Source organism: Ahaetulla prasina, chromosome 12, assembly GCF_028640845.1.
Source record: "Ahaetulla prasina isolate Xishuangbanna chromosome 12, ASM2864084v1, whole genome shotgun sequence".
Classification (NCBI taxonomy): Eukaryota; Metazoa; Chordata; class Lepidosauria; order Squamata; family Colubridae; genus Ahaetulla; species Ahaetulla prasina.
In genome coordinates this window covers 9,929,010-9,955,936 of record NC_080550.1, presented here as the reverse complement: position 1 = coordinate 9,955,936, position 26,927 = coordinate 9,929,010, and the positions used below count along the sequence as shown (strand labels likewise).

The 26,927-nt window shown below is 46.5% G+C and overlaps 1 protein-coding gene across 1 annotated transcript in view; it reads right to left on the bottom strand.

Moving 5' to 3' along the window:
• The window catches only part of VSTM2B (V-set and transmembrane domain containing 2B), a 73,110-nt gene extending 50,076 nt beyond the window's left edge, over window positions 1–23,034 (bottom strand). The window contains exons 1-4 of the mRNA XM_058155027.1: window positions 22,114–23,034; window positions 19,805–19,989; window positions 7,863–7,892; window positions 386–884 (exon numbers count right to left, since the gene is read on the bottom strand). Coding sequence (XP_058011010.1) covers window positions 386–884; window positions 7,863–7,892; window positions 19,805–19,989; window positions 22,114–22,186 — 787 coding nt within the window. The 5' untranslated portion in view covers window positions 22,187–23,034. The remainder of the gene's footprint in view (window positions 1–385; window positions 885–7,862; window positions 7,893–19,804; window positions 19,990–22,113) is intronic.
• Window positions 23,035–26,927: the final 3,893 nt, after the last annotated feature.

The window sequence follows — 26,927 nt, the reverse complement described above, 5'->3', positions numbered from 1 at the left end:
AAAGTCCAGTTGCCTCTTGAAAAAGCACCTTTGGGACAACAATGACCTGGATGACTGAGAATCTCCATAGACCTTTGGTTCAATTTCTCTCTTCCCAGCTTAGCCCGTTTCCTAAGGTGTCGGGCAAAGCCAACCACGTCCTGCCAAGTGCTTCGATAGAAGAAGCATACCAAATAAAAACAAGAAGGATGTTCAGCTGAACCATCAAAGGAGGATTTTACGGGGTCACCAAAAGACTAGCTCAAGTAGAACTCCAAGGGGAGCAGCAAAGGAGCGAGTCTTGGACGCCTCTTATGGGCCGCCCAACCAACCCGGCGCTCAGCACCAGGGACAGCTCCCCGCGCTTCCGCCACTCGCCGCCGGGTGTCGCTGCGGCTCCACCTACCTGATCCTCGCTGCAGCGGGAGGACGATCGCTGAGGCTGGCCGAGGCGAGGCTGACGAGGCTGCCGCCGCCGCCGCTGCCGCCGCTACGGTCGCGGGGCTGGAAGAAGAGGAAGAGGCGGCGGCGGGCGCTGAAGACGCCGAGGAAGAAGAAGAAGAAGAAGAGGAGGAGGAGAGGGAAGAGGAAGCGGCGGCCGCAGCGGCAGTTTCGCCCTGCGCCGGTAGGAGGCGCTTGTCTCCCAAACCCGGCTCGGCCGTGGCTCGCCCGGGCGGGCTGCTCCTCCGCGGACCGCTGCTCTGGATGTGCGAGACTGCTTCGGCCGCCTGCACGTCGGGAGGCGAGAAACGCGCCAGGACCCGCAACGCCGCCTGCGCTTTATGCTCCTGTGTGTCTTCGTCGCCGTAGTCCGACACCCGGCACTCGTAGATGCCTTCATCCTGCCGCCGGACTCCCGAGAGCCGCAGCCGGTGCGAAATGTCGTTGCCCTGGACGCGCACCGTCTAGAAATGGGAGAGAGAAGAGGTTATTTAGGCCGGGGTGGGCCCGCTGTGAGGGTCCTGTGGGAGCGGTGGGCGGGAGGCTACCAGCCAAAGCAGGGCAGCGATCAAACGGCAGTAAAGCCGTGGATTATCCTTGGAGATTTTCTACCCTCTTCCCCTCCGGTTTGTAGACCGAGAAGGACAAATTAGGCAAGAGGAAAGGGAGCAACAGTGGAGACATACAGTAAGAGGGAGGGTCTCAAGGTAGCTCCCGTCCTCTCTAGAGTCTCCACCTTGAAACCAAAGGGAAATCGCGGGAGGCAAAACAAGACCCATTGATGTTCATCATACCTAATGCCCCAGGGTGCTCTCGCCTATTCCTGCTTGAACTCAAGGGGATTGGCTTCCCAGTAGACAGCAGAGAGGGAGGGGCAGAACAAAGCCTCACGAAGTCTGCAGGTTGTGGACAGTAAGACCAACTTTCCCATCAGAGCAACATGCAAGGCAGAGAGGGGAGGAGAGAAGCAGCTTCTGCCAACTCATTCCGTGCCTACAAAGTTCTGCTAACCATGAACTCCCTTCCCTAGTAGCCCTCCTCCATCCAGCACCCTCCAGATATTTTGGACTGTGCAATGTTCCTTTCAGTGAACGGGAACACCAATTGGGGCTTATGGATCTTTTGAGTCCAAGACACTCTAGCGGGAACCACACTGATGAGATTCCATGGGTTATTAGAACTTTTTTGAAGCTATCATGCGTTGAGCATTGGACCTTCTGTCTCCACAGCCTGAACTCCCATGGAATCTCCCAGGCATGGCATTTTGTATCAAGTTGTCACTGGCTCTTCCTCTTCTGTTCTGGGACCCTACCCCCCTTTTTTTGCAGCTGATCCCACAATGCGTTTGTCCCAGTGCACGCTCTATTTTTGTGGTTGAGAGGGTGAGATGGCCTTATTTCCCCATAGCTTTCTCTTAGTTATAAATTGCTCTGTGCAGTCAAATCTAAAGAAGATTTAATGAGGCAAGACAATTAAGCAGTCAGGCAACATGTTGTGCAATTCGAAGTCCATTTCATGGACCAAAGATCTACTAATCATACAGTAGGATGGTCTCAAGGGCTGGGAGAGATTGCAAGAAATAAAGTTAGTCTTGCTAATATCGCAGGTTTCTACGCAAGCAGCACTTCTGTTATGCCTCTTTCTATTTCCACCCTCTTGCCTTCTAGTTTTATTGGCGCTCTTAATTCTCAAATTCCCAGCCTTTTTTATGGAGGGATACAATAAATCCCTCTGCAAAATCCACCTTCTGATCTACATCCTGTCATCACATGGTTTGAAAATAAGATCGCTTCTAGCAGTGCATCTCGAATCACGCTATCATAGCCTCTCTGGCATTTTGCACACATGATCCAATTCAATGTATAAGGCTCTCCAGGAAACCTGACTGAAAACTTTGCCATTCTTTCTACGTAATTAGGGATTTTTTCCTAAAACATTTTCATCTTCATAGGGCATTCATATCTGCTCCTCAATTTGAAAACCTCTCTATCTCTCTCCCCTTTCCCGACCACAGCAAATGATTATGGCTTGAAGGAGCTTGGCTTTTAGTGGAGGAAAATCTAAATTTCCTGAGAGTGAGAACAATTAATCAGTGGAACAACCTGCCTCCAGAAGTTGTGGATATTCCCCAAAGTGGAAGTTTTTAAGAAGATGTTGGATAACCATTTGTCTGAAGTGGTGTAGGGTTTCCTGTCTAAGCAGGGGGTTGGACTAGAAGACCTCCAAGGTCCCTTCCATCTCATCTCCTCTCCTCTCCTCTCCTCTCCTCTCCTCTCCTCTCCTCTCCTCTCCTCTATTCTATTCTATTCTATTCTATTCTATTCTATTCTATTCTATTCTATTCTATTCTATTCTATTCTACTGTACTCTACTCTACTCTACTCTACTCTACTCTACTCTATTCCTTATTCTACTCTACTCTACTCTACTCTACTCTATTCTACTCTACTCTACTCCTTATTCTATTCTATTCTATTCTATTCTATTCTATTCTATTCTATTCTATTCTATTCTATTCTATTCTATTCTATTCTATTCTATTCTATTCTATTCTATTCTATTCTACCTTCCTGGCTGGATAAACCACAGAAGGACTTGTAGCACTACCCTGAATTTCACTGAAAGCTGTAACAAACCGCATTGCAATCTCAGAATCTGTTTTAGTGTCAGAAAAGTTGAAAAACTAATGCATTCCACACACAAAAATGCCCCTGATTAAGTGCAAAAGCTCTTTTTATCCCCCTCTCACAGGACCATAAATGGTCCCAGTGTAAGAAAGAACCTGAATCAGGACTTCCAAGGGAGAATTTCTCAAGGATCTTGAACCTTACTTTTCCTCTTTGTTACATTTTAGGTTGACGTATTATGCTAAGCCCCAGCTTGTTATATTGTAATTTATGAAACAGACCAACACATTCCCACCTTGCCTTAAGGCACAAATCAAGATTTGAAAATGGCAAAGGCTGGTTTATTTACAGAGGCCAACAAAACAAACGAACAGCAACAACAACAACAAAAAACACACAACCCAAGCAATGTTCATGATGGGGGTTATACTAAAAAAACCAACACCATGCCTTGAAAAAAATCAAACCGTTCTTTGATTCATCTAGTTTAAGCTAACACAAAGATGCCTTTTGGTGGTGCTCTTCATCTTCCAGATTGAATTGCCCTGCTCCCAAATGAATTGCCTCCCCATTGTTAGTCTTTGCTGATGTCCATTTTTATTTCTCCAGCCCACAGTGACTATTTCTAAAGCACTGGGCTCTCCCCTTCAAAATCAGCTACTAATTCCATTTCCTTCTTCCCTTAATTAAATGCATCTCTCTACTACAGTCAACAGTCAGGGCCCGTTAATCCTAGCCATTCCCCTTTCCAGCAACAATGCATTTAAAATATATCACCTGTCAAAATATCAGCCCCCAACGTGCTGGGCTTTCTTAATCCCGTCTTCATCCTTTCACAGAAAGAAAGGGATCCAATCACATCCAGACACTCATTCTCTGCTTTCTGTTCTCCAGACTAAACCCCGAGCTCGTTTCTCCTCAATAAAGTACCAATACAGTGTCTGCATTTAATCCTCTCTCTCTCTGCAAAAGCTCTCTCTCTCACACACAAAAACACTCAGCTGGCCCAACCCCCTCCCCCCTCCACAATATTTCTCCTTTTCCCCCTCCAAAAAGGAAGAAAGAAAAAGGGGGGGGGGAAAGGAGAAAGAGGTGGAAAGGAAAAAAGAAAAAAAAAGAAAGAAAGAAAGGAAAAATTGAAATGCCTTGGGGAAAATCACCGAATTATAGCATCACACAGCTAGAAGAGACCAATTCAGTCAAGTCTTCACCCTATTCAACGTGTAACATACCAACCGCATTCTGTTAATTAAATGAAATGTAGATTGCAAAATAAAATCTAGATTTCGTCTAGTTGCTCTCTACTTAAAATCTGGATCTTACGTCGTTTCTGTTTTTCTTCAGGTGAAAAAAAATGGCATACCTCAATTTTTTTAGGGTATCATCATCATCATTCCTGTATTTGAATAGCTCGTAACTTCACAAGCAGAATCTGACAGGGTTTAGCTAGCATGACTAAGCTGCATCTTAAAGTAGGGACAAAGAGTAGGCCATATCTATATGTCTCTCTCTCTATATATATATGTATATATGTATATATGTATATATGTATATATATATATATATATATATATATATATATATATATATATATATATATATATATATATATATATATATATATATATATATATATATATATATATATATATATATATATATATATATATATATATATTTTGGATGCTTCTAGAAGCAACCAAAGCAATTGCTCCTAGAAGCATGAAGCTGTAAACACCAAGCCTGAAGATGACGAATGGGATTTCGTCGAAACATCGCCAAGACACTTCCAATTTTACGCGGGAGAAAACCCGAATAACCAAAGACACACACACACACACACACACACACACACACACACACACACACACAAAACAGAAGGGTGTTTCAAACCAACAAGCATAGTTCCGTTGTAATATAGTCTAAATGAACTTGACAGAGCTGGATGAATGATAGATTAGCCCCTGAAGTCTACCAGCCACAGGATAAACCCATGCTAGCTCACCCAGCAGGCCCAAAAGAGCATATGATCCTTTTGTTAGAAGGAGAGAAAGCAGTTTGGAAACCAGAATGACACAAACCACAAATTTAAAGTTGGCATTCATTACAGTATCTGAATTATTTAGCTGTCATGCGAGAGAGAGTGAGAGTGAGAGAGAGAGAGAGAGAGAGAGAGAGAGAAGAAAAGAAAAAAAAGAAAGAAAATGAGGGAAGGAAAATAGAAGGCTAGATAAAAAGATAAATAGATAGGTAGGTAGGTAGATATAGATAGATATAGAAAGATGATAGATAGATAAATAGATAGATACTGAATAGATAGATAGATAGATAGATAGATAGATAGATAGATAGATAGATAGATAGATAGATAGGACTGGAGACTAAAACATATGAAGAACGGTTGCAGGAACTGGGCATGGCTAGTCTAATGAAGAGAAGGACCAGGGGAGATAGGATAGCAGTCTTCCGATATTTGAGAGGCTGTCACAGAGAGGAGGGGGTCATGCTATTTTCCAAAGTTCCTGAAGGCCAGACAAGGAATAATGGATGGAAACTGACCAAGGAGAGATTCAACCTAGAAATAAGGAGGAACATTCTGACAGTGAGCGCAATCAGCCCATGGAACAGAAGTTGCCTTTGGAAGTTGTGGGAGCTTCATCACTTGAGACTTTCAAGAAGAGATTGGACTGCCATTTGTCAGAAATGGTGTAGGGTCTCTTGCTTGGGCGGGGGGTTGGACTAGATGACCTATAAGGTCCCTTCCAACTCTGTTAATCTAATCTAAAGATAGCTAGCTAGATAGCTAGATAGATAAGAAGGAAGGGAGGGAGAGAGATATGAAGATAGGAAGGAGGTAAATACAAAGAAGGAAGGAAGGAAGAAGAGAAAGAAAAAGAAAGAAAGGAAGAAAGGAAGGAAGAAAGAAAGAAAGGTGAGAATAAAAGAATGGAGGTACTAAGAATATCCATTAAACTTTATCCCCTCCAAACTACACAGTTCATTGTATTTTGGGGGAGTGGGTTCAACCTTAGCTCTATGCTGTTCTGGATCTATCCCACCATTTCTCCAACCATCTGCTTCAGACTTCAAGCACAAGATGAAACCTTAGCAAAACTCTGATGAAAAAGATGCCTTTGGATCTTAGTAAAAACAACGGGGCTATTTCCCATTAATGTGTGTTTCTCTCACAGTCCTTTTTTCTCCATTAATGGGGAGATTTTCCCCCCCATTGAAACAAAACCCCAGCATTTTCATCCAAATAGGTAGAATTCCCCAACTGTACCTCGAAGCGGTACAAGCTTAGAAAGGAGAGAGTATTTTAATTCTTCCGAATGTATAAATATAATCTGCTCCTTAGGTAGGCAGCTGGTGGGCCCTACGTTTAGATTAAGCCCTTGGTCTAAATTCATATGGTCCTTGGCTCAGTTTCAAAAGTGCTCCACAAGTCATTAGAGTAAGGCAAAATGATCTACCCTTTTCCTACTGGATGAAGAGGAAGAAAGTGTTCTGACCCAAACCACGAAGCAGACTCCTTATCCCAACAAAAAAACCCAAAACCCTTTTAATTAAGTTACTGTGAATTCTTCTCATTCATATCCAGCAAAATCTTTCAAGGGTGAATTTACAGTCACAGTCCTTATCTGGGTTGGAGAGCTGCCAGGCCGATACCTTCAAAACTTGGCAAGGAGTCACAAACCAATTAGGCGAACTAATTGTCTCCTGCAAACTCCACTCCCCTTTTGCTACTCTTTTATTCCCTCTGGGAGGGGCCATTCATCATCCACCTGAGGCCTTACTGCAAAGTTGACCCTTGTTCTTTAGCTGTTCTCTTCATCTGGCAACTCTGTGCACACGCCCACTGGGAACAGGCTCCAGCGGTTCGTCTGCCTCACTGATGTCTGACTCCAAAGCAGTGGTGAAATCCAATTTTTTTTACTACCGGTTCTGTGGGCATGGCTTGGTGGGCATGGCAGGAGAAGGATACTGCAAAATCTCCATTCCCACCCCACTCTGGGGCCAGCCAGAGGAGATATTTGCCAGTTCTCTGAACTACTCAAAATTTCTGCTACCGGTTCTCCGAACTGCTCAAAATTTCTGCTACTGGTTCTCCAGAACCTGTCAGAACCAGCTGGATTTCACCCCTGCTCCAAAGGCAGCTGATAACTGTCATGTGGCCCTGACCCCATCTCTGCCTCTAACGCAGAGCCCTCATCAGAGCTTTCCCCAGACTCCAGGTTGGCCCATGTTCCTCCCCAACTTCCTCACTGTCTGAATGTGTTACCAGGTCTGCTGGCTGGCCACAACCGAGCGAATGAAGAGAGTCAGGCTTTCTACCCTGGCCCCTTCCAGCAGTGGCTTATCTCCCTTTGAACATCTCCTGCGGGGAGGGGGCGTAAACGTGGCTTCCTGATCTATTGGCTTTGCCTATTACGGGCCGAGACTAGAATTTGAGGAGATGAGAAACCCCCGAGATGAATTAGTCTCTCTATTAGCTGAAGATCCAGAGACTTCATGAGGAAGGCGGACTTTCCCAAACTGTCACTTATCTACAAGCCAAAGAAAGGCTATGCTCTACCAGCAGTACAATTAGTTGATTATAAAAGCCTTACTGCTAATTGATAATGAGCATGGAATGCATTGATGGAAAGGCATTTGTTTCCGAATGTGTTCAATTACTTCTGCTGCCTTTGGGTGCCTTGTTGTCCATTTTCAGGGCAGGTAGAAATCTAACCTTGAGGGGCCACTGCAATATTTTAGACAGACAAACAACTCCATGCAGACAATCCCCATGCATGCGTTTTGATAGGTACTTACGCTGATCTTAGTTGCATCTTTATTGGTTGCCTGAAAAAGAAAAAGAAAAGGAAGGGGAAAAAAATGAAACAAGAGATTTCTGAAGATCAGGGACCATGCTTCTTTCCCTCTCCACAAAGATGGAATGGATAGTACTTCTCAGAATCCTTTTATGCGGTACTAATTTCTTTGGATTGGGAGTAGACTCTTAACTCATTGGGTAGATGGTCTGGGTCAGGGATGTCCAAACTTGGTCCTTTGAAGAGTAGTGGACTTCAACTCCCAGAATTCTCCAACCAGCTCATATTTATAGCTCATGCTGGCTGGGGAATTCTGGGAGTTGAAGTCCTCCACTCTTCAAGGGGCCAAGTTTGGACATTCCTCGTCTGGGTGAATCACAGCTGACTTGAGACGATTCCTGTTACGTAGCAATAGCAAAAGGACTTAGACTTATATACCGCTTCACAGTGCTTTTACAGCCCCTCTCTAAGCGGTTTACAGAGTAGGCCTCTTGCCCCCAACAATCTGGGTCCTCATTTTGTCCACCTCGGAAGGATGGAAGGCTGAGTCAACCTTGAGCTGATCAAGATCGAACACCTGGCTGCGGACAGAGCTAGCCTGCAATATGGCATTCTAACCACTGTACCACCAAGGAAGGAAGGAAGGAAGGAAGGTAGGAAGGAATAGCAATAGCCCTTAAACTTATACACCACTTCACAGTGCTTTTACAGCCCTCTCTAAGCAGTTTACAGAATCAGCTTAATGCCCCCAACATTCTGGGTCCCCATTTTACCCACCTCGGAAGGATGGAAGGCTGAGTCAACCTTGAGCCTGGTGAGATTCGGACTGCCAAATTGCAGACAGCCGGCAGTCAGCAGAAGTAGCCTGCAGTACTGCACTCTCACCACTGCGCCACTGCAGCTCAGCATAGATATAATTTTGCTACCAGAAAGCAGCAGCTAGAAATCACTTAATTTATTATATTTCAAGCAAATACGATTCCAACAGGCATGTGAAATTGCAATGGCATGAAGCGGGGGAAAAGACCCAGCATTCAAATATTAGCTTTGAAAATCAATTTTCCTACCGTGCAATCATTTTAATGTCTTTATACGTTATTTAGCTTTTTCTTCCCACCCTGCAGGTCTGTTGTCAAAGCCATTGAAAAGAGGCTCTTTCAAACGCCGAGCTAACCCATCGAAATAAGCTTTAAAAACTCAAGAGAAGCGAAGGCAACATCCGTGTCCACAATAAAAAAAATTATGAAAATGATAGCTACAGAGGCTCTGGTGTTTCCTCTTGGGGCACTGACAAGGGAAGTTTTTTTTTTTTAAAGTCAAAATGGCTGTTCTGACCACCTGATGGAGGTCCCCACCCTTTTGACATGTGTCACCTGTCAAAACAAGGGCAGGGCGTCAATCACAATGAACGCCCCTAATTTCTCCTCCGCCAACCAACTGCTGGGTTGAACCACGCCAGCAAAAGCCCTGTTTGTGGTCCCATCTTGATTCTGGCCCCTAGCAGAGGTGGGTTTCAGCAGATTCTGAAGCGTTCTGGAGAACCGGTAGCGGAAATTTTGAGCCGTTCGGAGAACCGGTAGTAAAAATTCTGACTGGTCCTACCCTCATCTATTCTCTGCCTCCCGAGTCCCAGCTGACCAGGAGGAAATGGGGCTTTTGCAATAACCTTCCCCTGGATTGGGGTGGAAACAGAGATTTTACAGTATCCTTTCTCTGCCACGCCCACCAAGCCACACCCACCAAGCCACACCCACAGAACCAGTAGTAAAAATGTTTGAAACCCACCACTGGCCCCTAGGATGTGAATCCAGTAGGTCCGTGATGGTGAATGTATGGCAAGCGTGCCAGAGGTGGCATGCAGAGCGTGCCATTGCCAGCTGCTTTCGTGGTTTCCGGCCAGCTGGTCTTCGCAGGCACCGGAGAGCCAGAAAACGGATGGAAAACAGCCAAAAACCAGGTCATTTTTCAGGCCGTTTTCCAGGCTGTTTCTGGACTGCTTCCAAGCCATTTTCTGGCTGGTTTTCTTGGTCCAAAGCTGCCTGAAAAATGGGCCAGAAAATAGCCTGAAAATGGGCAAAAACCAGGCATGCTGGTCTTCAAGTTTCCGGCACTTTAGCACATGCATGCATGTTCCAGTTTGGGCCCTCGGTGCTGTAAAGATTCACCCTCACTGCAATAGGTCTTTCTCAGTGGAGATATCTCAACTATGGAATTGCCCTCCTGAGTGCAGAGCAGTTGCCGAATGAAAAGATACAAGTCTGTTCAAGTCAAACTCAGCTCCTGGAGACTTCCAGGATGGGGCCAGTGGTGGGTTGCCCCCGGTTCGCACCAGTTCTACAGAACTGATAGTAAAACCGGTGGGAAGTTCCGCCCACTGACCCGAACGTCATCAAAAGCGATCTGCGCATGCGCAGAAGAGCGCGCCCGCGTGCACGATGCGAACTGGTGGTAAAGGTAAGTAGAACCCACCGCTGGATGGGGCATCCAACAAAGGGGATCAGGTTGATGAAAGAAACATTGGGGCACCGTAATACAAACCCTGTCCCTTTTCTACACGGGTTACAAAACCACTCGCCCTCCAGGCTTGCGGTTGATGTCACGACATGGTTTTTGTCATAATGAGAAAAGCAACAAGACTCAGAGGATGCCGATGCGTAGAACATAGAATAATATAGTTGGAAGGGACCTTGGAGGCCTTCTAGTCCAACCCTCTGCTCAAGCAGGAGAGGCAGTGGCTCTCTTAGAAACGGTCCTACAGCTTTCTCTTAGGCTGTTGTTTTGACCTTCTAATCAATCTGGCTACTTAATAGTCTCTCATTTGGTCCTAACGAAGGGCAACCTCACTTAGCTCCCAAGCTCCGACAAGATCAGCCAGTTGCTGCCATAATTCAGCCGAGTTTGTGGAATAATTCATTTATCAAATTTGTAGGCCGCCCATCTTCCTGAAGGTGTAATGCTACCCTAAGATAAAACAGTGCCTTGAGCAGATGCTTGAAGCGTTTTAGTTGCTGGCTGATGGATGAATTTTCCTTTGAGCTTCTTATTGGATTCTTAAAAATTATCGTGCCACAAAGCTACACGTTTATAGCTTTGTACACCACCTTGGGATGTTTTGACGGATAGCCTAGTTAACGAACATGGAGACAAACAGCAATAAGTTAGTACAGAAAGCCACCCAATACGAAGTGTGAACTCTAAAGCGTGGGCACATTTAAGTTACAGTGGTGCGAGTCTCTGCTTTTTTTTCTTTTTTAAAAAAAAAATTGCACCAATGTAGCTACTGCGATGAGAAAAGCACGAAGACCGAAGAGGTGATGCAAAAATGCACACAATTAAGCTATTCTGCATCCTTTAATATTTTGCACTTCGTGTTTGGAGATATTGGGGTGGGGGTGGGGGAAAGGGGGACACTGCATTAGCATGCAATTTTCCTTGATCGCAACTGGCTGTGCCACAACCGTATTGGCAGAGAGCAAAGCTAATTCAGGCTAAGAGCATCGCTCTCAGTGAACTCAGTTTTGATCTGCGGCAAGTGGGTGTCGGTGTTTCTTAATCAAAGAAAGGCTTCGCAGCAGCATCCAGGAATAAATGGCTGAGACATTCCTTGTAATTTTTCCAGAAGAATTACATTATTTTCCAATAAAATAAATCTGTCGTGATCTCTCTTTTTGGCTTGAAATCCAAAGAGAAATTTGGAGCAGGATCCTGGCTTAAGGGAGGAGTTGGTGCGGTGGTCTAGAGGTGGTGCTCTCGCCTCACAATCAGGAGGCTGTGAGTTCCATCGTAGGTAGAGGCAGATATTTCTCTCTCTGGGCACAATGAGAATATATCTGCTGAACAAAACTCCTCATTGGCAACAGGAAAGGCATCCGGCCACTAACTATGCATTCAGTTGCCCAGACTCCACCCCACAAGGTATTATGGCGTCATTAAAAGATGATGATGATGATGATCCTGGCTTAAGAGAGAGAGAGAGACTGTCTTAACTGGTCCAAACTGATCAGGAGCAGAGCCAAAAAAAGTCAAGATGACAGCTGTAACTCTGAAATCAAGACCTCTTTTTTTTTTTTTACACGTGACACATATAAAAAAAAAGGAAAGGGGAGGAGCTTTGATTAAGTGGGTTGGATATGAGCTGCGATGGCGCAGTGGTTAGAGTGCAGTACTGCAGGCTACTTCTGCTGCCTGCCGGCTGCCTGCAATTTGGCCGTTCAAATCTCACCAGGCCTCAAGGTTGACTAAGCCTTCCATTCTTACGAGGTGGGTAAAATGGGGACCCAGAATGTTGGGGGCAATCGGCTGACTCTGTAAACCGCTTAGAGAGGGCTGTTAAGCACTGTGAAATGGTACAGAAGTCTCAGTGCTATTGCTATATTGGTTTTCCCTTTCCCCTTTCAACGCTCTGAGAACTTTGATATGATCTGCCTTCCCTTCTAGCAGACCACAGTTGCAAGAGAGGGACAAAATGCGATGTGGTATTTCTCCCTTCTCCCCTTCCCTAAGTCAAACAAATAAGATTGTACTAATAAGAGCTGTGGTAGCACAGTGGTTAGAATGCAGCATCGCTGGCTAACTCTGCTGACTGCCAGCAGTTCGATCCTGACCGGCTTGAGGTCGATTCGTCCTTCCATCCTTCCGAGGTTGGTAAAAGGGGGACCCAGATTATTGGGCGCAATGTGCAAATAATGTTTACACTGTTAGCTGCTCAGAGACTGCTGTAAAGCACTATGAAGCAATATATAAGTCTAAGTGCCATTGCTATTCCTAACTCTGAACTGGGCTACAGGTATGGACAGAAAGCTATATCTCTCAGCCCCAGAGTCCAATGCAACCTCCCTTCAATGATCCTTTCCCTAACTGCTTTTAGATCCTAACATTTAGGACAACTTCTTCCAATAGGCTGCCTTCCAGATGTGCTGGGAAGGCAACTCCTGTGATTTCCACTTGAGTTGGGTTTTAAGACTAGAAAAGCATAACCCTTCACAGCACTGGTGAAATCCAATTTTTTTAAAAAATTACCGGTTCTGTGGGCGTGGCTTGGTGAGCGTGGCAGGGGAAGGATACAGGAAAATCCCCATTCCCTCCCCACTCCTGGGGGAAGGATACTGCAAAATCTCCATTCTCTCCCTACTCCATGGGGAAGGATACTGCAAAATCCCCATTCCCTCCCTACTCCATGGGGAAGGATACTGCAAAATCCCCATTCCATCCCCACTCCTGGGGGAAGGATATTACAAAATCCCCATTCCCACCCCACTCCTGGGGGGGGAAGGATATTGCAAAATCTCCATTCCATCCCTACTCCATGGGGAAGGATACTGCAAAATCCCCATTCCCTCCTGACTCCTGGGGGAAGGCTACTGCAAAATCCCCATTCCCTCCCCACTTTGGGGCCAGCCAGAGGTGGCATTTGCCGGTTCTCCGAATTGCTCAAAATTTCTGCTACCGGTTCTCCCGAACCTGTCAGACCCTGCTGAGTTTCACCCCTGCATCGCAGTCAGACTTGATTCTGCAGAGATCCAGTCAAGCTTGAGTTGGCTCAGTGCGTTCCATGCATCCTAAGAAGGTCTCTCGCCAATGTGGAATTGTTATTTTCCTTGCTGATTCCCTTCTCTTAACATGCCACCCCACGCCAAGAGCAGCTGGTGGCTGGGTGTCCATATGCCTTTGCAAATCAATTCCAGCAGTGCTGGGATCTCAAGGGAGGTTGATGACTCCAGAGGATTGCCTATCAGTCAGCGACTCGGTGAGCTGCATGGGGTTTTTTCAGAATTTCCATAAATACTCATTCGCATTCTGACCCATCCTGTGTCAACTTTCCATGCTCTGTTGCTACTGCCGCGTTAGGCCCCAATCTCAGGCTGCCCATTCCATCATCGGCTGAAGTAGTCGAAAGTCACACCATCGCACACCATGGTGAGAAATTAGTTTGCAGGAGATGGTCGCAGGGGTGGGGAGGGAAGGGGGAAACAAAAATGTCAAGGCATCCAAAAAGAAGAGCCCAATGTGGGTTGGGTATCTCCATCGCGGTAAAACATTGTTGGCTGCCTGACAGGAGACAAGCAAAAAGCCTATAGAGTGGCAGGATGATGGAGAGAGGCATAGGGTGGATTTCTCAACCAAACCCTCCCTGCTGCAGCTTGATTTGGGGCCTCTGGTGGCTCAACAGACTAAGCAGTCTGTTATTAACAGCAGCTGCTTGCAATTATTGCAGGTTCAAGCCCCACCAGGCCCAAGGTTGACTCAGCCTTCCATCCTTTATAAGGTAGGTAAAATGAGGACCCAGATTGTTGGAGGCAATAAAAGTTGACTTTGTATATAATATACAAATGGATGAAGACTATTGCTTAACACAGTGTAAGCCGCCCTGAGTCTTCGGAGAAGGGCGGGATATAAATTCAAAAAAAAAAAAAAAAAGGCCAAAGCCTTTCCCATTGTGCTATCAGCATGGAACAGGTGCCAGGGCGAAGGCCAATGAAGTGCAGCCCCCCCTGGAGCTATTCAATAATTCTCAGGACATCTTACAGAGGCGGGGATCGCTGAGTGTAATTTTCTGGGAGCCAGCTGGAAGGGCGGTGAACTTGCACATCCATCACAAAGAGAAATAAGGATTCCCACCTCCGTAAAAATTTCTCCCCCCACTTCTTTGCATGTTGGTGACCATTTCCTTTGAATGCATTTGTGGGGGTTCAGGGTGCGTCTTTGTGCAAACCCTCCCCTTATTCTAAGATTTGGGGGGGTGGAATCAAAAGGATCAATAGATTTTTGTTCAGACATCTTTTGAAATCCCTTCTACAGAGGGTCCTGTATTCAGCCAGTTCTAGCCGGTTCGGGTGAACTGGTGGCTGCGGGAGGCTCCGGCCACCTGCCTGGATATCACCACATCCCGTTTTTGACGCTCTGCGCATGTGCATAGATCCTGCACATGCGCGCGCTCTGCCATTTGCAAACTGGTAGTGAAGGTAAGTAAATACACCCCTGGTCCTGCCTGCAGGATAACCCTGCCCATGAGGGGTAGGATTAAAAAAAATGCCAATATGGTGGCAGCTCAGAGCTGCCATTTTTTTACTTTTCTGATTCCCTGCCCCCTGGACATCCCTGTCTGACCACACCTACAGATCCATAGATCTTGTAAGTGGATCTTTAGGCGCTTCTCATTCAGCCAGAGGGATGATCAGTCCATGCTGTGACTGGTTCTCATGCATTAAAGGCAAGCGAGCCCCTTCAAACCCAACACAAGCTCAGAGCTTTGCTTCCGAGTGCTGCTAGGAAAACAGCCTCTGAAGTCTTCACCTGCTTCCCTTGGACTACATTTAATTATCACATGTCAAGAGAAGACATAAATCATCCCACTGCAGAGATCGCCTGCAATGTCTCCAGAGGGTGCACATACAGAGTCCCAACTGAGTTTAGAATGGGGGGGGGGGAAACCCTACAACTCTTCAATATTTAGAATGAATCGCCTGCATATTGAACTCTATTTTGCCAAACAACAACCAATCCTTTAGATCTTGTTCATTTAGGAAGGGAGGGAGGGAGAGAGGGAGGGAGGAAGGAAGAGAGAGAGGGGAAGTGAAGGAAAGAAGGAAGGGAGGATAAGGAGAAGGGAGGAAGGAAGGAAAGAAGGAAGGAGGGAGGGGAGGGAAGGAAAGAAGGAAGGGAGGAGAAGGAGAAGGGAGGAAGGAAGGAAGGAGGGAGGGAGGAAGGAAAGAAAGACAGAAGGAAGGAAGAGAAGGAGAAGGAGGAGGGAGGAAGGAAGGAGGGAGGGAGGGAGAGGGAGGGGGAGGAAGAAGGAAGGAAGGAAGGAAGAGGAGGGAGGGAGGAAGGATTGCTTAACAGCAGTGAATTTTAAGATCTCAATAGGACTGGCTTATCAGCTTTGCAAAGAAGACAAAACCTGCTTTCCACTCAAATTCAGTTTGAGAACCAACCTCTCAGTTAATGAGAACTCAAATACAAATGTTGCGACAGGAGTGGATGGATGGATGGATAGGTAGTCAGACAGATGATAGATGACACACAGACCACTGATAATGGTTAAATACATATAGTATGAGATTCCAGTCAAACATTATTTTAATCTTCTATGTTTGTCTTCCACTTAAATCTCACCGTTTAATTATTAGTCAACTTTACGTAGGTTTGTTGCAAACAAACAAACAGAGCCCCGTTTCACTCATTTCAGTAGTGAGGGTTATAGTTAAAAGGGCTGCACTATTCAGTTGATCATCATAAAATCTGTCCGTATACATATTCGCACACGCATTTTTAAAAAAGAAGAGGAAGGAAGCTCTGAAAAAGACGTATATGACTTTTAAGATAATGACTGCCTTTCAGATCCTATTAGTCAGCATTTATTATTTGGATTTCATTAAAACAAATTTGGCATTGTCCCCGGTGACTATTCACATCAAAATGCTGCTTGGGAACCTTTAAAGCTTCTGGTAGTTTGAGAAAAATTACTAGCTTGGCCTGAAGGAGGAGGAAAGATTTGGTTGGCGAGGCGGCCAAGTGTGTATGTATGGGTGTGTGTTTGGGTGTGCGTGTTATAATTTTAAAATAATCTTATGCAGACTAAGTCGGTCTGTTATTAACACAGCTGCTTGCAATTACTGCAGGTTCAAGTCCCACCAGGCCCAAGGTTGACTCAGCCTTCCATCCTTTATAAGGTAGGTAAAATGAGGACCCAGATTGTTGGGGGGGGCAATAAAAGTTGACTTTGTATATAATATACAAATGGATGAAGACTATTGCTTAACACAGTGTAAGCCGCCCTGAGTCTTCGGAGAAGGGCGGGATATAAATGCAAATTAAAAAAAATAATAATCATAGGGTTGGAAGGGTCCTTAGAGGTCTTCCAGTCCAACCCGCTGCTCAAGCCAGAGACCTTTTAGATCAGGGGTCTCCAACCTTAGTAACTTTAAGGTTTGTGGACTTCCACTAAGGTTGGAGACCCCTGTTCTAGATTTTGAGGGCTTTTCCTTTTCTTTTTTTTTTGGGTGTCACCATCTTGACTTTATTTGACCCACCCTGGTAGATGTTCTATTTGGGTAGAAGATTACGAGGCAGAATCTTTTTAAGGGCTAGGCCTTGCTTTAACGATGACACTTCCGCCATAGGGAAATTAAATCAGCTTCTTTCTGTTTGATTAGCTGATTGACAGATAGGTGCTAAATACAGCTTTGTTCTGGGCCCTTTGCACTGAAAAAAAAAATGGGACATGTATGAATTCGTTCTTGGTTTTTGTAGCTCGGCTGTGGCTGAGCTTGAATGAAATTATTTCTGATGGTGGCTTTCCTGTTGAACTTTGTATTGTCATTTGCTTTATGACGTCAGCCGATTTCATGGTCCAAAGTAATATTGTTTGGGAAAATAACGTCCTCTTGTAAAACATCGGGACGTTTATTAAATAATTGTTATTGATTACTTTCGTTAGGTATATATTCGGCCCTTCCGTCCTCCAGGAGCAAAAGGTGGATACATACTGGATCTCTGTCTCTTTTTTCCTGCAACCGTGTAGGTTGGGTTGGGCTGAGAGAGATTAACTTGGCCCAAGTCATCCCCCCAGGAATTTTCATGGATGAGAGTAGATTTGATTTTCCCAATCCTGGTCCAACATCTGGACCACTACAATAAGACAAATGGGTAGGCCTATTTGGATGCCTGTATCTCTCACCCTTATCACTGTGCTAAAGTCATTCTAATTCTATGAAGGAATGGAGATCAACGCAATAAAAGGACTGCCCACTTTATTATATTTTTATGGTTCAAAGGGCAGTTTGTAACCAAATGGAGCTCTCCAAGTCCAACCTTACTATACTACCTTAGCTAACTGCAATCATATTTTTCTTACTTTTTATTGAACTTGTAGCCTATATAGTTCTGTCTGTCTGCCAACCCATCTGCTGTCTGTCTGTCCGTCCATCCATCCATCCATCCATCCATCCATCCATCCGTTTATCTGTCCATCTATCCATCCGTCCATTTATCTGTCCATCCATCTGTCCATCCACCCACCCACCCATCTAATCTAACATATGTCCGTCTGTCTGTCACCTATCTATCTAAGTTAGAGGAAAGGCAAGAAAATCTATAAACAAGGTATTAGGACCAACCAAAATGTCAGCAAAACATTTCTCTAAAAATTTTTTCTTAATAAAGGTCTACAATAATCCTAAAAAGTGTGCCAGTATAAAGCAATAACAAGAATTTCTGGAATACTAGATTTCTGGAAGATTGTACCTTGAATGACCTCCTGTTCTCATCCTGAAGCTGAGAATGGATGGAAGTCAAATGTTTATGCTGTGGTGCATGGAATTCATCCCCACCTCCCCATCTTGTCTTTCCCAGTGTAGTCTTTTCTTTTCTTTTGTTTTCTGTACACTGAGAGCGTATGCACCAAGACAAATTCCTTGTGTGTCCAATCACACTTGGCCAATAAAGAATTGAATTGAATTGAATTGAATTGAATTGAATTCTATTCTATTCTATTCCATTCTATTCCATTCCATTCCATTCCAATGATTCTTGACGAATGTATCTTGTCTTTTTATGTACATTGAGAGCATATGCAGCAAGACAAATTCCTTGTGTGTCCATTCACCCTTGGCCAATAAAACATTCTATTCTATTGTATTGTATTGTATTGTATTGTATTGTATTGTATTCTATTCTATTCTATTCTATTCTATTCTATTCATGATCCGAGTGGATCCCCTTGAATCCTATAATCTTATTTCATTTTATTATTATTATTTTATATTTTACTTTGTTATTTATTTCTACATCCCACCTTCAAGGCAGCAACCACATAGCATCTCATATCCCCTCCTTCTCCTATTTTGCCTTCAACAATCTTGTGAGCTGGGCTGGGCTGAGAGTCTGTGACTGGCCCCAAATCATCCAAGCCAATGAATTAGAATTAGCACGATTCCATGAACTAGAATTCACATTCTCCTGGTTTCCAGCCTGGTGCCTGAACCACTAAACCAACCTCGGTCTCATTCCCCGAGAGAGATACTGCTTCGCATCTCACTGTGCATGTGGTGTCTGCGTACGAGAGGACTGTACTGCCTCCACCCTAACCAGAACTATAACTGACATAATATTAGTTATCAGTAGCACCATACATCTCCGCTATCCCATTCGGATCTCTAGAAGCGTACAACGTTAACCATGTCAGTACCAAAGATGTCTAAACTGTGGATATGGCTGGGTCAAACCCTTTTAGGATTCAGAAGGCCAGGAAAAGATGGTGAATACCACCACCACCTCTGGACGTGATTTTTATCTGCATGGCAAACTTTCCTGTAGATGCAGCAAAGGCTCCAGGTTGAAGGATTAGACGAGGACGGCTCATCGCCTCTCAGAAGTCTTTTGAAAACTGTAACCATGAATCTCAGCTCGACAAATTGGGAAAAAAAAAAAATAACAGTCCACTTCCAGGTTGCAAACCATTGTTTTTCCTAATACGTTGCACGAGGATGTTGCTCGCTAGTTATCGGGCACCATAGCATAATTAGCAGAAATGCCTGAACATGCAGCCAGATGCGCGCCAGAGTCTCTAGGTGGTGACCTCATGTTCCTGGATATGGTCTCTGAACTTTTGAGGTCTCCTCCACCTTTGACCCTTCCGATGCTAATCAGCACTCAGGAACCAGACACACCAGACCCATCGTTATTTTCAGCGCCCATGGAAAGGACTGCATCAATGGCTCCCCTGGAGTTGGTTCTGTACTTCGCCTGTGCGTCTGAATTAGCTCCCGAGACAGAAAGAGCCCAGAAAATGCAGTTTCCTCCTTAGGTTGCTAAAATTGCTGCTGGAAGCCCTCCTCCGTTTCCACCAACCATACAGACGGTGTAGCAAATCACGTTTAATTAACAGTGGGGGAATGTAATTGCATCATTGGGAAGTGGGTTTGTTTATTTATTTATTTTCATTACCTTGCTTCTGCTGCCAGGACCACTGATGGCTAACTCGTGTGCGAGCTCTCGTGCTGGTTCCTTAAGGTACCACCATTGGATTTCCAAGGAGTAAGAGGCAGATCCACTGGCCCGGAAAGCACAAGGCATCTCAATATCATCTCCCTCCCTAACCGTCACATCTTTAGGAACTTCGGTAAACGTAGCTGAAGATAAAAAGAAGGACAAGGAAACTAGAGGGTAGCTGAGAGGAAGGAAGGGAGGGAGGGAGGAAGGAAGGAAGGATAGAGGAAGGAAGAAAGGAATAGAGGGAGAAGGGAAAAGAGGGAGGGAGGGGGAGAGAGAGAGACAAAGAGAGGAAGGAAGAGGAGAGAATAGAGGAAGGAAGAAAAGAAGGGAGGGAGAAAGGGGAAAAGAGGGAGGAGAGAGGGAGAGGTGAAGGAAAGAAGAAGAACAGGAAGAAAGGGAGGGAGGGAGGAAGGATAGAGGAAGGAAGAAAGGAATAGAGGGAGAAGGGAAAAGGAGGAGGGAGGGGGAGAGAGAGAGGCAAAGAGAGGAAGGAGAAGGAGAGAATAGAGGAAGGAAGAAAAGGGAGGGAGAAAGGGGAAAAGAGGGGAGAGAGAGAGGTGAAGGAAAGAAGAAGAACAGGAAGAAAGGGAGGGAGGGAGGGAGGGGAAAAGAGGGAGGGAGAGAGAGACAAAGAGAGGAAGGAAGAGGAGAGAATAGAGGAAGGAAGAAAAGAAGGGAGGGAGAAAGGGGAAAAGAGGGAGGAGAGAGGGAGAGGTGAAGGAAAGAAGAAGAACAGGAAGAAAGGGAGGAGGAGGAAGGATAGAGGAAGGAAGAAAGGAATAGAGGGAGAAGGGAAAAGGAGGAGGGAGGGGGAGAGAGAGAGGCAAAGAGAGGAAGGAGAAGGAGAGAATAGAGGAAGGAAGAAAAGGGAGGGAGAAAGGGGAAAAGAGGGGAGAGGAGAGGTGAAGGAAAGAAGAAGAACAGGAAGAAAGGGAGGGAGGGAGGGAGGGGAAAAGAGGGAGGGAGAGAGGGAGAGGCAAAGGGAGGAAGGAAAGGAGAGAGAATAGAGGAAGGAAGGGAAGGAGGGAGGGAAGGAGGAAAGAAGGGAAGAGATGAAGGAGGGCGGATGGGAGGGAAGGAAAGAAGAAAGGGAGAAAAGAGGAAAAGGAGGAAAGAAAAAAGGAGGAAGGGGAAAAGAAAGGAACGAAGGAAAGGCAGACATTCCCAAGTACTTTTGCTAAAAACCAGAAAGGCAAGCCAAAACACTGCACCAGAGCAATATCCTGAAACCCGTGGAGCTATTGCCACAAACAGGTTCCTTTGGACATACACAATCATAAACACCGAAGGAAGGAAGGAAGAAAAAAACAAAAAGAAAAACAAACAAAAAAAAACCCCCAAAGGAAACCTGCAAGATATCTGAGCAAACCCTCTGAATGCCAAAGACCTTCCTGAAGTCATTCTTCAAATTCAAAATAGGGCACACACATCTCCCTGCTGTGCCAGCCAGTAAGTTCACCAGTCCTCCCTCCCTTCTGAATGGGGGATTGGGAAACCCCCCCCTCCCCACCGCCTTCCTCCCCAATACCAGGTAGACCTCCCTCCCCATCACTGCAGTCTCGGCACCCATCCATGTCAGACAAGTGGCTAAGAAGCCCCTAAAAGTTTGCAGAAACCCCTTCATTCCTTCCCTCTCGGATGCCCAGGTCGTCCTGGGCTCCGCCAGCGCCCCTGCTTTGCCCCCCTTTCGGGCAGCTGTGAGGCTTTGGGGACGGGCGTCCTTGCTCTCTCCCCCCCCACCATTTTCCACCCTCTCCGGTTTAGGCTTTAGATTTCCCCGACTCTCTGCAGCAGAGTGCAGCTGCTGACCCCCCAATCCTGCAGCTTTGGCTGTGTTTTCTGCATGCACCCTTTGGCTTCGGCCTCAAAACCGTGCAATTTGCAACCGTGCGGGCGGGGGGGGGGCTGCTTACGACCCACAGCTGCCCCTAACATTTTTTCCCATCCTCCGTTCCTCTCTCTCTCTCTCTCTCTCTCTCTCTGATTTCTCTACCCACAAACATGCGTAGCAATTTAGGCGAGTGTTTTGCCTTTCAGGAAACAGATGTGTTAATAAACATTGCACTGATTTTTTCTCTCTCTTTAAAAACAACAAAAACTGTGGCAACTGTACAAAAGGATACAGGCTCTCTGACACTCACCCCCTCCCCTCCTCCCCTTGCTATCCACGTTCCACCGGCTGCCTTATTTTGCTATACCTAGAGTAAAAAAAAAAATTAAATTTTTGTTTTTAAAAAAAGGCGAGAAGTTTGCCGACTTACCCTGCACTAGGAGCAACAAGGGAGCATTAAGCATCAAGTAAGACAGGGCGCCGAACAGCCCTCGATTTTCCATCTCATAAATGTATCCTTTAAAGGTGCAAATGAACAAGAGAGGAAAAAAAATTTTTTTTTTTTGGGAGGAACGGTCCCCACCGCCAGGCTAGGAAATTTTCAATCCCATGGCAAACCGTAGATCTCTTAAGACAAGAGAGTTGGCCAACGGTCCAGGATTCGGTTAAATCATCATCATCATCATCATCATCATCATCATCGCCACCATCAAAACAAAACAAGCGATGGCTTCTAAAAAATCAAGGCGCCTTCCAAGTCCAAGAGGCTCAACAGTGTGGCTTTCGCCTCCCTCCCTCCTCCTCCTTTGCTTCTGGAAGCTCGAATTAAATCCACATCCAGGTGGCCCCAAGAAAATCCAATGGTCATGAGGTCTGGAAGCTTGGATCCTCCCGAGCACAGAATGGTAAATCTGGACGGCTTCTTCTTTTCCCTCCTCGCCTCTCTCTCTCTCTCTCTCTCTGTCGCGCGCGCGCTCCCCTTTCCTAGGGCAAAGCAAACCCTCCGGTTCAACTTCCTTGCGTCGGGTGGGATTTTCCGGTGTCCAAAGAGAAGGAAGAACGCCAGAATCTGCTGGCCAGACCCATCTGAGGTCGTATATTTTTGGCTTTTTCCGCCTCCCTCTCCTCCCCTTTCTCTTAAGGGGTGATTTTTTTCCCCCTCCTTCCAAAGGAGACGCCTGATCTCTGCACTATTCTTCTTTCTCTTCCGCTTCGTTCTGCTTTGCTTCTGTCAGTCGAATCTGAAATCTCTCTCTCTCTCTCTCCCACCTCCTTAGCGATGCAAGGTCCGAATTAAACGCAGGAATCAAAAGGCTGGATTCCTCCTGGGGTGTTCCCCCCCCCTCTTTTTTTTTTTCCTTTTTAAATTTTAACCCCCTCGTTTCGAGTCTCCAGCCAACACGCCGCTCAACCTACGCGAGGGACTTCGCCGGCTGACGTTCCGGAGCGAGGCCGGTTCGGGAAAAGGAGAGACGGCGGGGGTGGGGTTAGGAAAGGAGGGAAGGAAGGAGGGAGGGAGGGAGGGAAGGAAGGTAGGAAGGAAGAGAGCAAAATTAAACTGTGCCTCCCTGAAATCCAAAAGGGTGGCATCGGAAAGCGACACGCCCCCCCATCCCACCGCGCCATCCGAACTGGGGAAGGGAAGGAGGGAGGGAGGGAGGTGGGGGAGGTGGAAAGGAAAGGCAGACCCCCCCCTCCGAAACTGTCCGCCTCGGAGAGGCCTTTTTGGCTTGTCTGGTCCATCGTCTGCTACGAAAAAGGCTTTAGAAGGAAGCCGGAGGGAAGGGGCAGGGAGGGAGGGGACTGGGTGGGAAGAAGGGGGGGAACCAGTATGTGTATGTGGGGGGATGGTTTGGGGTGGGGGGTAAGATAGCCGATGGGGAAGCACCTTCCGCGAAAGACCAGCGCCTGGTGGTCCCGCAAGCGCGCTTCCCCACGTCCATCCCACGGGAGCCTTGTCCCAACTGGGGAGGCGGGAGGCGTCGTCGCCTGCCACGGAGTCCCCTCTTTCTCTTCTCTTTTCTTTTCTTTTCTTTTCTTTTTTTTGCAAAGCAATAGCTTTCCCGAGCCATCCGGGCTAACATCCCGAGCCATCCGGGCTGCAGGGGCGGTGTGTATGGGGTGTCTTTGGATGGATCCCCCTTGCTTCCTCCCCCCCCCGCGCAAAAACGCAAACTGTGCTTCAAGTTTCAGCCAAACAAGAAATAAATTGGGTGGGTGGGAGGTAGGTGGAGTCTCATCCTCAAGCGAAGACCCTTCTCTCAAAAGCCCGCCCCCCTTTTTCACAGGCCAGGGATCTCCCGACGCCTGGAGGAGCCCCCTCTCCCCTCTCCCCTCCTTGCAAACCCACTGGTATATCCTGGCTGCAGGGCGGAATGGGACCCCACCCCCACAAACCACTGCTCCGTCCCCCAGCAATAGTGCCCGTCACTTTCCCTTTTTTCCTATCTGCTTTTTTCCCCCCCCCTTTCAAGCCATTCATGACCCGGAGAGACCCCGGAAGGTGGTGGGGGGGGTGGAGTTTTAAAAGGAAAGGAAAATGAACCGGTGGGGGGCAGGGAAGGGAGGCCCCGAAGGAGATTGAGATGGTCAGGAGGTCAATCAGATGCTACCCCCGCCCTCCCCAATACCCAAATATTGTCCCTTGGGTTCGAACACTGGATGTGTGTGTCCCTTCTAGAGGAGTCGAGGGAACAAGAAATCTGTGGAGGGGGGGGTAGAGAAATAGAGAGTCGTCTCCCCCTAGCTGGAAGTCTGCATTGGAAGGGCCGAAGAAGGGCTGCCGGAGCTCGGACAGAGGCCGAGAAGACGCGGCGGTGGTGAGCGAGTGAGTGATGGGGGGGGGGGCGGCGTGGGGAGGGACCGAACAGGAGAAAGACTAGTTGATTCAGTTCAAGATCGATTTCCGGCTTGGGATCAACGGCTGCTGCTGCTGGTGGGCCGGGGGAGCGAAGAGGGGTCTTTGCATCTCCGTTTCCCCATCCGCCGTGAAAGGACTTTGGAGAGGGTAGGGCGGGGGAGGGGCGGAAATACTCACCTGATGCCCTCATCTTGAGTTGCTGAATGTGGGCAGGGGGACTTTGGAACCTCTTCTCCCCCCTCTTCTTTCTCAGATAACTAACCGGGCTCATCTCTCCCCCCCCTCCTCCTCCCCCTGCTGCTCACTCCCTGTGGATACTCTAAGGAGAAGGTGTGGGGAGCATTATAGTAGGGAAGGAAAGAAGGAAGGGAGGGAGAGAGGAAGAAGGAAAAGGAAGGAAGGAAGAAAAGGAGGAAGGAAGGAAGAAAGGAAGAAAGGAAAAAGAAAAAAAGGGAGGAAAGTAGGAAGGAAGGAAGGAAGGAAGAAAAGGAAGGAAGAAATGGAGGAAGAAAGAAAGAAAGGAAAAGAAAGAAAGGAAAAAAGAAAGAAAGAAAAAGGAAGGAAGGAAGAAAAGGAGGAAGGAAGGAAGAAAGGAAGAAAGGAAAAAGAAAAAAAGGGAGGAAAGTAGGAAGGAAGGAAGGAAGGAAGAAAAGGAAGGAAGGAAGGAAGAAAAATGGAGGAAGAAAGAAAGAAAGGAAAAAGAAAGAAAGGAAAGAAGGAAGGAAGGAGGAAAGAAAGAAAGGGAGGAAGAAAGAAATGGAAGAAGAAAGAGAGAAAGGGAGGAAAGAAGGAAGGAAGGAAGAAAGGGAGGAAGAAAGGAAGGAAGGAAGAAAAGGAGGAAGAAAGAAAGAAAAAGAAAGAAAAAAGAGAGGAAGGAAGGAAGAAATGGAGGGAGGGAGGAAGAAAGGAAGGAAGGAAGCAAGCGAGGAAGGAAGGCAATAGCTGTCTGTATTAGGATAAACCAAAATGGCTCAAAAACCTCGTAACCTCTCTTGTTTTGCTGCCTTGGTTGCTTCCAAGAAAGACCACAATCCTCTGGATTTAGGATTTGGAGGCCAAAAAAAAAAAAAAAAAAAGCTCCTGTCACAACATTATGCCAGCCTCCACCATCATGCCAGGCATGATCAAGTTTGATTCTGGCTTAGCAGTTCTTCCGCCTGTGTCTATTTCAGCCTGTGGTGCAATCCAGCATATGGCATTCCTTTAACATTCTGTGTATTGTTTGAATGCAGGGAAACTGATCAATCTACTTGCTAATTGAAGAGCGTGGCACAAAATTCACTCCATCCATGGAAGGGAATGTAAACTCCAGCTGCATCCTGAAAAACCTTGCAAGCCTGGGAGGAGGAGGAGGAGGGGAGGGGGGAAGTGTTTAATCCATCGGGCATAGCTGGGCAGCTCATGAACAAATAAACCCCACCCTTAGTGGTGTTGGGGGGGGGGATAAGGGGAGAGAGAGAGAGAGAGAGAGAGAGAGAGAAAGAGAAGGTCACTGCTACAACTTTCTGGCTTTAGTGGATCCTTTTAAAACTGCACCAAAGCTAATCTTTTAGATGCGCGTAGAGGTTCCCATCGCAAGATAGTAGGGAAATAAAATTTGGCAATGCAGGAAGAGAAATCAGGTTCTAATCTGGACTGGAAGGGAACACTCTGTCAAGGTTCCAGAAAAACCTCTTCTGCATAAAAAAAACTCAGAAGCCATTGTTTTCCAGAGTTCTTTACTAGCATGAGGAAACTGGCACACGATGAGTGAAATTCCAAAACTGAATTTCCGGATTCTTTTCCCAGTTATACAAACCCCAAGAGTCCCACCCCCCTGACCCCTTTGCTGGTCACATGGTCCCACGTTCTCCCAGTTCATTCGAATATCTTCTCGCCACTCTTCCTGCAGATGTGAACACCATCCGACCTTGACCGCTTGAAGAATGTTACCATACCCCTCAGCCCCCCTTCTTCCCCTCAGGGGAAAAATGTGGCAGCGTCTGGAACCCTAAAGTCTAATATGGTTTCCAGGCCTGACACACTCTATAATGCTGTGGTTGGACCACGGAATGTAACTCATCATTCAATGGACACGCAGCACCTTGAATTCCTCCATCCATAAGGGTCCATGTTTAGTGGCTGACATCCGTTTCAGTTCTTTTTAAGCCTGAAATCGGCAGCAATGGCTCATTTCTGGAGGCTTTTTGGGGGGAGCAGGGAACTCACTGATACCACGATGGTGCGTTTTCCTTCCGGTAGCTCTTGTTCTACTTAAGTCGTTCTGTGAAGGGCCCTTTTCTTGCCTCAACTGTTAAGCAAATGGCTGCACTTGTTAAGTGAATCACGCGGGTTGTTAAGTGAATCTAGCTTGTCTTGTCTTGCTAGAAGTTGGCCGGGAAAGT